We start from the raw sequence: 12,382 nt of genomic DNA on the forward strand, positions 1-12,382 counted from the left end.
GTGAGCAGATAACAGTTTTGCTGCAGAGAAGAGAGCTGGCTAGCACTTAAGAGCTTTGGATTCAAAGCTATTTTGTTCTGGTTCAGATTACTGCCCACATTTCCCGAAGTACAATTTTCATTTTTCCCTGTGTTTTCCTCAGTTATTTTTTTTTCTTCCAGATGCTTTTAGGATTCTTTAGGATAGTATGATTAAATCCTCAAGACTGTGAGAATAGATCTAAAGCTATGATATCTTGCTTCGAGGAGATGTTTGAGGCTAACATATCTTGCATGTGTGTTAAAAATACAATCATACACAATTAAGCATGGGGTCATACCCTGTGCTTTACCAACTTATGAGAACTCCCTCTGTGCTTGATTGAGTATATACCCCCTATCACTGAGAAAAGTGGCGTTTATGTTTCTTTACATAGCACAAAAACAAAAGGAGATTATGCACTGAGAAACATTACATTTTTCATTGATGCAGTAGCTGAATTCATTGGAAGAATGCTACATTCAGTTTGTAGCCTGTCCAAATGAAAATAAGTTCTCAGAGCAGATTATCTGAGCGTTTCTCTGAGAGAACAGCTTGCTGTTATGAACTGTAGGACTTTGTAGGGTTGTGTTAAGAATAATTGGAACAATTACAATTCAGCAATACATTAACACCTGGAAGCTTAGTCTGAGAAAGAATATACATCCTTCCACTCGCACTACCTTCTGTCTTGGGCTGTCTTCCCTTCTGTGTCTGAAATGACAAGAAGACCCAAGAGATCTAAACTGCCAGTCTGTGGGAGTTCTCCCAAACTCCATTATGGATATAAGGAACACATCCAGAATTGGAGTCTATTAGGCTTTCAGTATGCAGTTTTTCCTTAGACTAATAGCTATATTCTCTAACCTCTAGAGGGAGAGATTATTTTCTCAATTATATTGCAGTGTTGCCAAGAACCCACTGTGCTCAAAAAAAATTTCTGTAATGTTATTGTTTCTTTCACCAGGCAGAGTTTTTAAAATCTTTTTAAGGCAAAGCCAACACTAGAGTTTCATAACTTTGTATGCTTTGTTGGTGGTAGGTTTTAGTTTGGGGAGGGTTTTTTTTTTTTTTTTTTTTTTTTTGTATTATTTTGTTTCTTTTTTAAACTCCACCTAGAAATACCAAAGTTTCTGTGTGATCAAATACTGGCTCACAACATGGGTGCAGCTCAAGTACTATTGATAGGCAATTGTAGTGTCCTCAATGATGCTGCTAATACCTAGAGAATGTAATTCTCATTGTTTATATTTCTTACAAGCTGGTAATTCTTCTCTATGCAGAAGCATATTATTTTTCTGTGCTTAAACTGCTCAAAGGGTTTCTGCTCATCTGCTTTCTGTTCAGCCAGCAAGCAGTCAGTAACGAGAGAAGATAAGGTTCTTATTGAAGAAGCATGGGTAGGAAGTATAAAACAGGGCAGTGAAAGCAACAGTGAAAACCCTAACATTTTATCTTGTGTCCTTGCACATATGTTAATGTAAGTGCACATACATAGTGCCTGCATGGTAAGATCACCTTTGGACTGGAGAATATCTGACATTCTGTTATCACTCTGCTGTTCTGCCATCTTACAACTCATTGTTCGGTGCTGAATTATCCTTACAATGTTTTGGTTTTTTTTCCTTATCCATTTGGACTCACAGGGCTCTTGCACGTTTTGTATTATTTAAGTATATTGGTTCTTAGATGAAAACCCATGTTTTTTCATCCCAAATATTTTCTTGCAGGTCATCCACAAACATTTTTACTTAAAAAGAGTGGAGATCATGGCTCAGTGTGAGGAGTGGATTGCAGACATACAACAGTACAGCAGTGACAAACGGGTAGGCAGAACTATGTCCCATCATGCAGCGGCTCTCAAGGTGAGACTTGCTTTTATCCAGAAATGACGAGTAGCAGTTAAATTGTACAACACCTGAGTTTTCTATTAACAATGTCTGAAAACCAAGGCTTCACCACTGTCAAAAGCTGAAGTGTAAGTGCAGGCCACTTTTTCAGTTTTTTTCCTACAAGTAAGATCTTTATTTAGTTCTTGTCTTGCCAATTTCTCCATAAATATTTATGTAATTTCAGTTATAACAGTTTCTGTCATGATCAGAGAACATAAATGCATCTCAAATGCAAAAGAAATAGCACAACATTTACACTGATGCACTCGTTTGCTACAGTTTTATGCACTGCCTTTAGTTTGTCGTCAGTAGCACCTAATTACTGTCACTAAAAGGAAAGCACCAGTCCTTAAATGTGAACTGTGAGAAACCTTTATCCTGGCAGTGAAATAAGACATTAAAACCTTTGCTACTTATACTTACTCCCTTTGTTGGCTTCTGTTCCCTAAAACTGTGAGAAATTCATGTTTTAACTCTGGTCTGTAGCACTGACTACTTCTTTCTATTTAGCGTCATACAGCTCAGCTGCGAGAAGAACTTCTGAAACTTCCCTGTCCTGAAGGACTGGATCCAGACGCTGATGACTCCGTGGAAAAATGCAGTGCCACGAGTTCAGAAGAGACTGTGCTGCACGAACAGGTGAAACCCAGCAGCAGTAAAGATATCCCCACTGATTTCAAGTTATGAGTTGCATTGACATGGACTTTCTAGACACAAAGGCTTTGAAGCACAAGCCAAATATGTCAATATTTGTATGTAAGAAGCTAATTATGTAATAGGCAATGAAACTGAAACTATACTATGCCCTTACGGATATACAGTTTAATTCAAGATGATCTTTTATTTACCTGTACAAGAGTGTAAACTTTTTTGTGCTTTTATTTTTCAATTGTGAGAACCACTGATTGGTATGTTTAAAAAAGTTATGTATACAAGAAATGGATAAATCACTGATATATAAGGGAAAACTACCTTAGGAAAGAATGTTTACTGAATGTTTATTATTTTTTTTTACTTGTAGAGTGAGGGCGGTTGTAACAAAGAATATATATTGGTCATTCTTACAGCTACTATTTAAAGTCAGAAAATTTTCACTGAATTTGATAGATTTTACGTTTGGCCATATATTCATGCTCATATTTGATTCTAAAGAAAACCTCCTGTATACTTCAATAAAAGTTAAATGGACATGATCCCTCTTTTATGATTTACTGGTACATTTTTTAAATAAACTGCCATAAAATACATTATAGCTGAAAGCTTGCACTTGTATGACTGAATTCATTGCAGTCAACATATTTAATTTTATGCTTACTAATTCTAAAATGCAGTTGAAATAAATGCACATGGTTTTACCTCATGCCAAAATCTGGACTTCTGAATTCATCTTTTGTTTAGCTAATTTAAGCAAGCTAACAGTGTTCTAAATTTCTTAAGGGCTGTTGTGGAACAAAGTCTGTTTTCTGTTGAAATGTCTGATTTTTACATAATAATAATAATAATAATAATAATAATAATAATAGTAACTACTTTAAGTACTGACAGGCTACTGATGTGCCATGTAGGACACTTAACGTTCTGTAGATCTTGCTGCATAGGCTTAGTTCTGATTTTACTCTTGCAGCCATAAGTCCCTACCTAAAAAGGGATTTCCATGATTTAATTATCAAGTCTCGCTTTTAAAAATTAAGTGATAGCAATGAACGTTACACTAAGTAGTCCTTGAAGGATTAAAAAGATAATAGTGGCATTACCTCAGACTAAATGATCAGTTGTATTGATAATACTACAAGTGAGGTTAAAAAAAAAAAAGAAAATCCTCTACTTTGTTTTCTATTTGTTCTTTGTTTATAAGTATCACGCTGGAATTTTTTCACTTCTTGTTTTACAGTGTATCATTCCTAATCATTAAAAGTGGCACCAACTGAGGTTGTGTTCTTATGCTGATGGTGAACAGGCATTGATAGTTCTGTCCAAAGTACAGTTTTTCTGTTCTTTTGATACGTTATCCCAGGGTCCATCCAGGTATTACATAATTCTCAAAACATCAGTTTACACATTTCTGTGCTACTACAGGAAACCCTTAAAAAGGGAAGCAAGAAGCTCTGTGCCAATGTTACAGAGGTAAGTGTACAAAAGTTTCTGCCATAGTCAACGTTTTAGATCGTTATCTGTGTTAAAACAGCACTGTGTTTCTCTAGGTGGGTCTTTACTTACCTTTTTACTGTTGTACAAAAAAGCTCTGATATTCTCATAAAGGCTCCAAAAGCAGAACTGCTCACAAAGTAACAACTACGTTTAAGTTAGTGATTTCTGTTAAAGCTCTTAATTTAGTGTTTAAACCATCTGTCTACAGGAGCACAGCATTTTTATAAAATCCTGGTACTTGTACCAAAAAGAAACATATCAGACCTAAAGATCCACCTTATACATAAAAATGTATTTTTTTAACCATTTAAAAAAAAAAAATCCACAAAAAAACACACCTGAAATACAAAGCACCTAACTTGCATTATCTGACTTTAAAAGGCTGTATCATTTTCTCTTAGAGTGCATTTATGGTACCACGATGATGCTAATGTGAAGTCACTGCTGTTAAATTAAGCAAATGCAAACAGCTGCCTGGGATATTAAAGTCTAATTTGTAAATGCATACCAACTTTTCTTGCTCCAATTTGAGCACCACAGAGCAGTATCATACAAATTAAAGCAGTGATTCCATCATTAACAACTTGCAACTGTGTTCCCATGTAGTGAGTAGTATTTCCTGGAGCTTCACAGACAAGAATGCCAAGTTTTTCTCTGATTGCTTCAATCTACACCTGCTACCAAAGAATGGCTCGGCAGCCATCTATGAGACCTTGTGCTCCATGAAAGCAAAGCAGTCATTACAATAATCTCTACATATAAACAGTCACTCTGTTTTGCTAACATAGATGCAATACTCACCATATGCAAATGTGAATGTTACCTCTGTAAGATTTATCAGTTTCCTTTGAAATTTCCTTTCAGTAGAAGCTGCATAAATGTAGGGATTAATGCTCATCTGTAACCACCATAGCTGTACAAAACAGTGGCCCTGCATGTGGCAGGGGGGTTGGAGATTCATGATCCTTGAGGTCTATTTTATGCTCTCAAATGCTCTATTTTATATGCTGTGGCAAAGAAATTGATAGGTAAAGCACCCTATAATTAATTTACCTTGTTTACCTGTAAATACCTGAACAAAAATCTAGCTGACCTACATTTAAGGCAGGACTTAGGTATTTACCTGGAGTTTCTCTGACTTGTCTTCCATTTTTTTCCCTCCATAATGCCTTACTATTTGTGTGTTTTGCAAGTGTTCTTTCATTTCTTTCTTTGTTTCCCCAGAAGCCAATCACCATCATGTGGACATCTCTCTGGACTGTCAGCTCTCTTTATCTAGAAAACAGAAATTAGAAGGATTTTTCAGTGAAAAGGTGATGCATTTTTATACTTATCATAACCTGAAGAATAAGGCACAGAAGACATTCCAAATCCATGTTCTCAACGTATTATCATATACATGTGTATATAGTTATATGAATAAATAGGTCAGGTCAGGCAGTCATTTCATTTTGAAAAACAGTTTTCCAAGCTCTATTTTTTCTCTCTTTTCCCATAAATTCTTAACATAAGGTAGAGCATGTTGGCATTTATATTGAAACATGAGCTTTCTATGGAGTACAATAAGCTGAATAGGTAAAAGAAGTTTAACATTTTCTAAAACTAATAAATAGTAAAAACATTTCGTTCTCTAGAGCCCGCAGTTGCCATTGTTTTATTCTTTTGGAATACAGGTAGAGGAATTATAGTATCTACTCACTGAGTTACTATAGTAAAACTCCAAAATAATCTCACTACTGCCTGTTTTTAATAACAGCTCAAAGAAAACAAATCCCAGTACACAGCACTTTATCTTGACTGAGATGGCTCTGCATATTGTGACCTCTCATGTCTACAGGTGATAATTTTTCCTACGTCTCTTGACTGCTTCTTTACATGAAAATTACCTATATTATCCGCATCGTTTAATAATATGATCTCAGCTGTGTAGACAGAGGTCTTTTCCAGCCTTAATGATTCCTAATACTAAGATCATCTATTCCAGCTGTCCACCTACCACTAATAACCATGGCCCTCAGTACATCTACCCTTTCCTTAAACACCTCCAGGGATGGTGACTCCACCACCTCTCTGGGCAGTCTATTCCAGTGCATCTCCACTCTTCCTGAGAATAAATTCTTCCTATTATCCAACCTGAACCTCCCCTGGTACAACATGAGTTACCCTCCTGACCTACTGCTGTTACATGGGGGAAGAGGCTGACCCCCACCTCACTGCAACCTCCTTTCAGGGACTTGTAGAGAGCAATGAGGTCTCCCCTAAGCCTTCTCTTTTCCAGGCTGAACAATCCCATTTCCCTCAGCCACTCCCCATATGACTTGTACTCCAGACCCCTCACAGTTTCATTGCCCTTCTCTGGACACGCTCCAGGCCCTTAGTGTCTTTCTTGTAGGGGAATGGCCCAAAACTGAACACAGTATTTGAGTCTCACCAGAACTGAGTACAAAGGGATGATTATCTCCTTGCTCCTACTGGCTGCACTACTTATTATACAAGCCAGGATGCTGTTGGCCTTGGCCACCTAGGCACAGTGCTGGCTCATGTTCAGCCAAGCATCAACCAACACCCTCAGGTCCTTTTCCTCTGTGTAGCTTTCCAGCCACTCTTTTTCTCAAGCTTGTAGAATTGCCAGGGGTTGTTTGGCCAAAGTGCAGGACTGACAATGCGTTTTGTTGAATATCATCCCACTGGCCTCATCCCAGCTATCCAGCCTGTCCAGATCCCTCTGTAGGGCCTTCCTGCCCTCAGGTGGATAGACACTTTCCCCCAGCTTGGTGTTATCTACAAACTTAGTGAGGATGCACTCAGTGCCCTCATTCAGATCATCAATAAAGATAGGGTAGGCCCTAATACCAACCCCTGTGGAACAACACTCATGACCGATCACCAGCTGGATTTTACTCCATTCACCTCTCTGGAACCAGCCTTGTAGCCAATTCTTTGTCCAGCAGAGTGCATCTATCCAACCCCAGGGCTGCCAGCTTCTCTAGCAGAATACTGTGGGAGACAGTGTCAAAAGCTTTACTAAAGTCTACATACACTACATCAACAGCATTTCCCTCAGCCTCCAGGCTGGTCACCCAGTCATAAGAGATGAGGTTGGTCAGGCAGGACCTGCCTTTTGTGAACCCGGGCTAGCTGGGCTAGCTGGGCCTGATCCCATGGTTGTCCAGCACATGCTGTGTGATCTCACTCAAGATGATCTGTGTCATAACCTTCCTTGCCAGCAAGGTCAGGCTGACAGACGTGTAGTTCCCTGGATCGTTACAACCCTTCTTATAGAAGGGATCACGTTAGCAAACCTCCAGTCATCTGGATCCTCTTCGGTTGACCAGGACCACTGATGGATGCTGGAAAGTGGGTTGGCAATTATGCTCACCAGCTCCCTTGGCACCCTCACGTATATCCCATCTGGCCCCAAACTCTAAACTGGGGGCTAATGCTGGAGGTAGAAATGTCTCTGTAATTCATATAGCAAAATCTTGTATTTAAGCTTGTTTAGTAAACAGTCCAGAAAGGAAAGGTATCCATTCTGTATCACTGACCATGCAGGATATTTATTATCATAACTCAGTGTTATTTTTAAAAACCTTTGGGAGGCTTTCCTGTTTCCAGTGCTGTGCTCCATACTTGCAGCTTATGCACTTCATGCATTTTTTTCATTTGTTCTTCATCTGCAGTCATTATTCTCTTCCTCACTCATAGACCCACCCCCACAGATACATATGCATAAAGCCTTCAACAGTTCATAAACTCTTTGCATAAAGCTCTTAGGATAAAGCAACCACATCCCAGTTCCTCAATAGCAAACTGAGGAATACATTTAAAAAAAATAAAAGTATTTTCCAACCAGGAAACTAAAGAAAACTAAAACCACAGATTTAAAAACAAAACAAACCAAAAAAAAAGACTATTTGTCATTATTATAGACTGCCTCTATTGTTTTATTAAATATTTTCTTATTTACCAGAGCAAAACACAGCCTTTTTTCTCTTTTCCATTTCCTTTCAAATGCTTAAACAAGTTTGTTATTTGGAAGGGGAAAGTTGGCTATGAGGGTGAAGGCAACAGCCTTCTTTAACTTACTCCTAAGTAATGGTTTAGAAGTTTCCAGAAGTCCTGTTCTTTCACCTCAAGTTTAAAAGCTTATTTTCAGTCACCAGCTCCTTTCTCCTTATGCAAGTTAACCACAACTGTATCAAAGCCGACTTCCAGGACAGCACGCTTTCTGTCTGTCAAACCTCCTTTGAAACTGCTAGCAATAATGATGTTATTTCTACAGTTACCATTTTAAACAGGTCCTAAGGAGGTGGCAATGAGCTGGACATTACACTGCCATACAACAGTCCTGGCTGAAGCCCAGAGCAGCACAGTTCTAAGCTGAGTATGAGGACACATCTTTTAACACTGCATGAGAGGTACAAGTGCAGTTTATTTAGAAAGTAACGAGGCCTTAATTCATTACATACACACAATCAGCCTAGCCAAGCATGGGCATCCTCACATTATGGAAGTCAGGAAGCCAGATCCCTATGCACATGGTAGGGAAGCATTCTCCAGGATGCAAGTCACAGCCTTCATTCTGGCTGTAGCTACAGTTCAGGCTGTCCCAAAAACCTTGCAAATGTTTGCTGGCAATGAACTGTGGCAGTGATTCAAGAGGGGACAGAAGTGACATTATCATTTTGGTCCTTTTCAACCCAGGCCGTTCTATGATTCTGTGATTATATGACACGGCAGAACGAAAACTAATAGCCAACAGCAGGATTGCTGAAAAGGAAATGGTAGATCTGCCAACTGGGCCGATCCTCTCTACTGCCAGGCTGTCAGTGCAAATCTCAACTGGGTTTTGAGGCAGTTTCAATCAGTGAAACTCATCACGATATGTAAAATTCACAGGGGCTGGTCTCCAGATCAGCAGAAGTCACAAGAGAAATCATGCAACCATCTGGCTGGCTGAATTTTGCCATTGTGTGGGATTCTGGATTAGTCCCAGAGCGTTTACAGTAGCTGCAGACTAGCAAAAGAAAAACTCTTTCCAGAGTCAATTCAACACATCTCCTGTCTGCCTCACGGTCACTAAAGGCAGCAGAGCGTGCAGCTGGGTCGCACAGACATCGAAACACCACCTGCTGTCATATGGCTCCCTGGGAGGCTTTAAATGTTGGCAACATGATGAGAGACCACCTCATCCGTATGACAACAGGGAAGATGAGGGGGGAAATTACATCTGAGTGATTATTTAGCTCAATACAGATTTCACTCTAGCTTAAAAATAAATATCTACCTACAAGTGCATGCTCAGTCACAAACAATTGCTGTTGATGGCACCAAATAGAGACTGAAGCAAAAGTACTCCAGAGAACAAAATATCTGTTTGTATCTGCACTGCCTACTGATGTGTTAAACCTCCTCCAGCTCTTTTCTAGCCGTTCCTCTAAGGAAATCATTCACGTTAGAAAACAAATGGCCAGATGAACAAATGACATACGGCAGGGAACTAAACATCAATAACCAGTATCAGAGGACAAGCCAAGCCATTTCAATAGAGAAGAGGAGAATGACAGCACATGGCTCCTGATTAACAACTGTTCAATTCAGGAAAGATGGTTCTATCTCTCAGAGCTCTCAGGAGTCCATATTACTAGCAGAAATCAATGAAAGACAGTGCTGAAATTTGAAGCTTGAATTTAGAGAACTACAACAGAATTCTATGTTATTCAAGATTCTATGTATGCCTAATGCAAGACATGGATTAATCATCTGAATAAAAATAACAGTTGCTATGGCTCCTTGTAGTTACAAACAGTTTCTGATAACACTGTCTTCCTGAAAATGTTAGTCTAATTTGTTTGAGTGGGTTTTTAATTATTACTTAAAATACTCTTTCACTTGCTAATGCATTTTCAGGCTCAGAATCCAACAGCAAGTGATTTTACATTGCCAAGTGTGCCTTCAAACACAGTTGCCCAGTTAGTGTCACTGAGGACAAACCATGGCAGTAAATTCATCCAGTTTTCATTTTCCCCTGGTAGCTCATTTTTCACATTTCAACATACTGAGCTTTATGCATCAAAGCTTCACTGAGACACCAGAACAGCATTCAGTGCCCTGGTATTCATCGCAGCCTGCAAGCCCCACCAGTCAGAATTTGGGGTCAGAATCTGTACGGCAGATCAAATTGTTCTACACCTCCTACCAAATACTGCATCCTGTGAGTGACAGAGGGTTTCCATGCAGACAGAATTGCCAGCAGTGTCTACCTCAACCTTTGGCTTCTTTTTATCAGACTGAATTCATACTGCTGGTCTTCTGGAGAAAATGACATTTTTCCTAAATGTAAGTATTTAAATGCTTTGAAAGTTTTTGCCTTAATGGCCTTTGAGTTTTAGTTCATACGGAAAAGAAAATATTTTTGTTATTTTAATATGTTAATTAAAGATCAAGAAATTTACTAGCAGCTGAAAAAGCAGGAAAGTCTTTTGTGATTCCTGTCTATAAACCAGGTAAAATAACAAGTACCAACTGTAGAAATTTTTAGGCCATGGCCTCTCATAAAACACAGATAAAAATTTAAGTGTAGATTCAAAAACATTAATCAAACTGGGCTTACCTATTTGCTTCCATTAGTGTCATTTATTTCCACATTTAGCAATGTGGAAAGTGCCCAGGGGAAATACCAAAAATCACTTTCAAATTGACCCAACCTGAACAACAGACCCATCACCAATCACACGATTCTTGTGTCACCATCAAAACAACTGTGCTCTTCAGTGCTAAGCTGCTAAACCCAACACTTCACAAAGCTTACGAAACAGACCGATATTTTTCGAATCCATAAATAAGAAAACTACTGCATACTCACTGTGCAGCTTCAAAATACTTCACCCAGTATAACTGCAGTAATATTTTTGTATGTGTGAACACTCCTATACTCACCATATTTATGCAAACAAGAAATAATAATTGTTAACATCTTTTCATCTTCAGGCTATGAGTCCCATAGCAATGTGTTGAAAAAAGCTGCCATAAATTTATTTGCACAGATAAAATAGAAGCCAATATTTTCAGGAGAATACCAAGAAATTGACAGTCTATAAATACCTCCAGAGTTCCTCAACCAGTGTTATTTTCTCATCCTAGTTTAGATCCTTGTAATAAGGAAAAAGACAGTTCAGGATGAAGACAGTAGAGACATTGAAAGTGTCATTTTAAGGCACATATATATGCTTTCCTTAATTAACGTGACTTTGCCCTTCATATAACCATACTGTGTAGTAAGTCTTCTGCCCAAAGTCACTTGTATCATAGAATCACAGAAATGATGACCAGAAGGGGCAGCTGGAGGTGATCACTGCTCCTCCCCAAACAAAGCATCAAGTTTCCCCAGCAGCTGTCAGTGGAATATGTCTCTCCTACAGTTTTGGTAGTTTGGACTCTGCTTCAGGCTAATTGCCTTCTCCCTTTTGTCTCTAGTCCCAGCTACATTGCAGTGTTACTATGGACACCCTACGTTTATAGCTTACTTCAATTACTAGATCATTTTTATTTGCTCAAAAACCAAACCGTTTTAAAATAGATGAAGAAAATAGGGAAGAAAACAGAGCAAAGGTCATGTTGCACTTTAAAAAGTCCAGCCAGTTCCAGTTTCTCTCATGGTTGCAGTAAAACCATTAATCATAATAAACTCATTTTGTCTAAATGCAGAGGTAATACATTTTTCCATGTAAATCATTTCATTGCCGTGACAGAATGATGTCAGAGAGTCTAAATAGCTGATCTAATAAATTTTCCTTTAGGAACATTGTTTAGCACTAAAGGTTAGAGCAGGGAGGATCAGGGAACAAGGGGCAAGATTGATGGCAGCTGTTGGTAAGAAAGATTTGGTTTTGATTTTCTTAAGATAGATCCAAATACTACATTTACACAAAAGCATTTTTATAGACTGAGAAAATGTATATATCTGAATATTGCAGCAATAAGAACTAATATCTTTCTAAAAGAAAAATACAGCTCTAGGTAATAGCAAGATTTTCAGAAATGTATAAGAGATAATAGGAAAAAAAAACCTTAACTTTGTAAGCTTTTTAATATCATTCATCTGCTTAAGCACTATTTTTGATATAATTCAGCACTCCACATTCACCATTTGTACTCACAGACTCATAGACGTGGATCAACACTTTTTTTTAGGCCGTGGCCTCTCATAAAACACAGATAAAAATTTAAGTGTAGATTCAAAAACTGCAAAAAATCTGCATCTGATTTGACTGCATGCACAAAAATGTTTCAATAATGATGCAGAAGCATGGAGAAAAACAGCA

General features: G+C 38.3%; 1 protein-coding gene across 7 annotated transcripts in view; it reads left to right on the plus strand.

Annotated features, from left to right (window-relative positions):
• The window catches only part of BIRC6 (baculoviral IAP repeat containing 6), a 170,949-nt gene extending 167,792 nt beyond the window's left edge, over window positions 1–3,157 (plus strand). For all 7 annotated transcript variants that reach the window (XM_042891308.1, XM_042891334.1, XM_042891327.1 and 4 more), the window contains 2 exons: window positions 1,749–1,883; window positions 2,421–3,157. In XM_042891308.1, the coding sequence (XP_042747242.1) occupies window positions 1,749–1,883; window positions 2,421–2,597 (312 nt within the window). In that variant the 3' untranslated portion in view covers window positions 2,598–3,157. The remainder of the gene's footprint in view (window positions 1–1,748; window positions 1,884–2,420) is intronic.
• The last annotated feature ends 9,225 nt before the right edge of the window (window positions 3,158–12,382 follow it).

Source organism: Lagopus leucura, unplaced genomic scaffold (genome assembly GCF_019238085.1).
Source record: "Lagopus leucura isolate 7727_CA_CO unplaced genomic scaffold, USGS_WTPT01 Super-Scaffold_73, whole genome shotgun sequence".
NCBI classification, from domain to species: domain Eukaryota; kingdom Metazoa; phylum Chordata; class Aves; order Galliformes; family Phasianidae; genus Lagopus; species Lagopus leucura.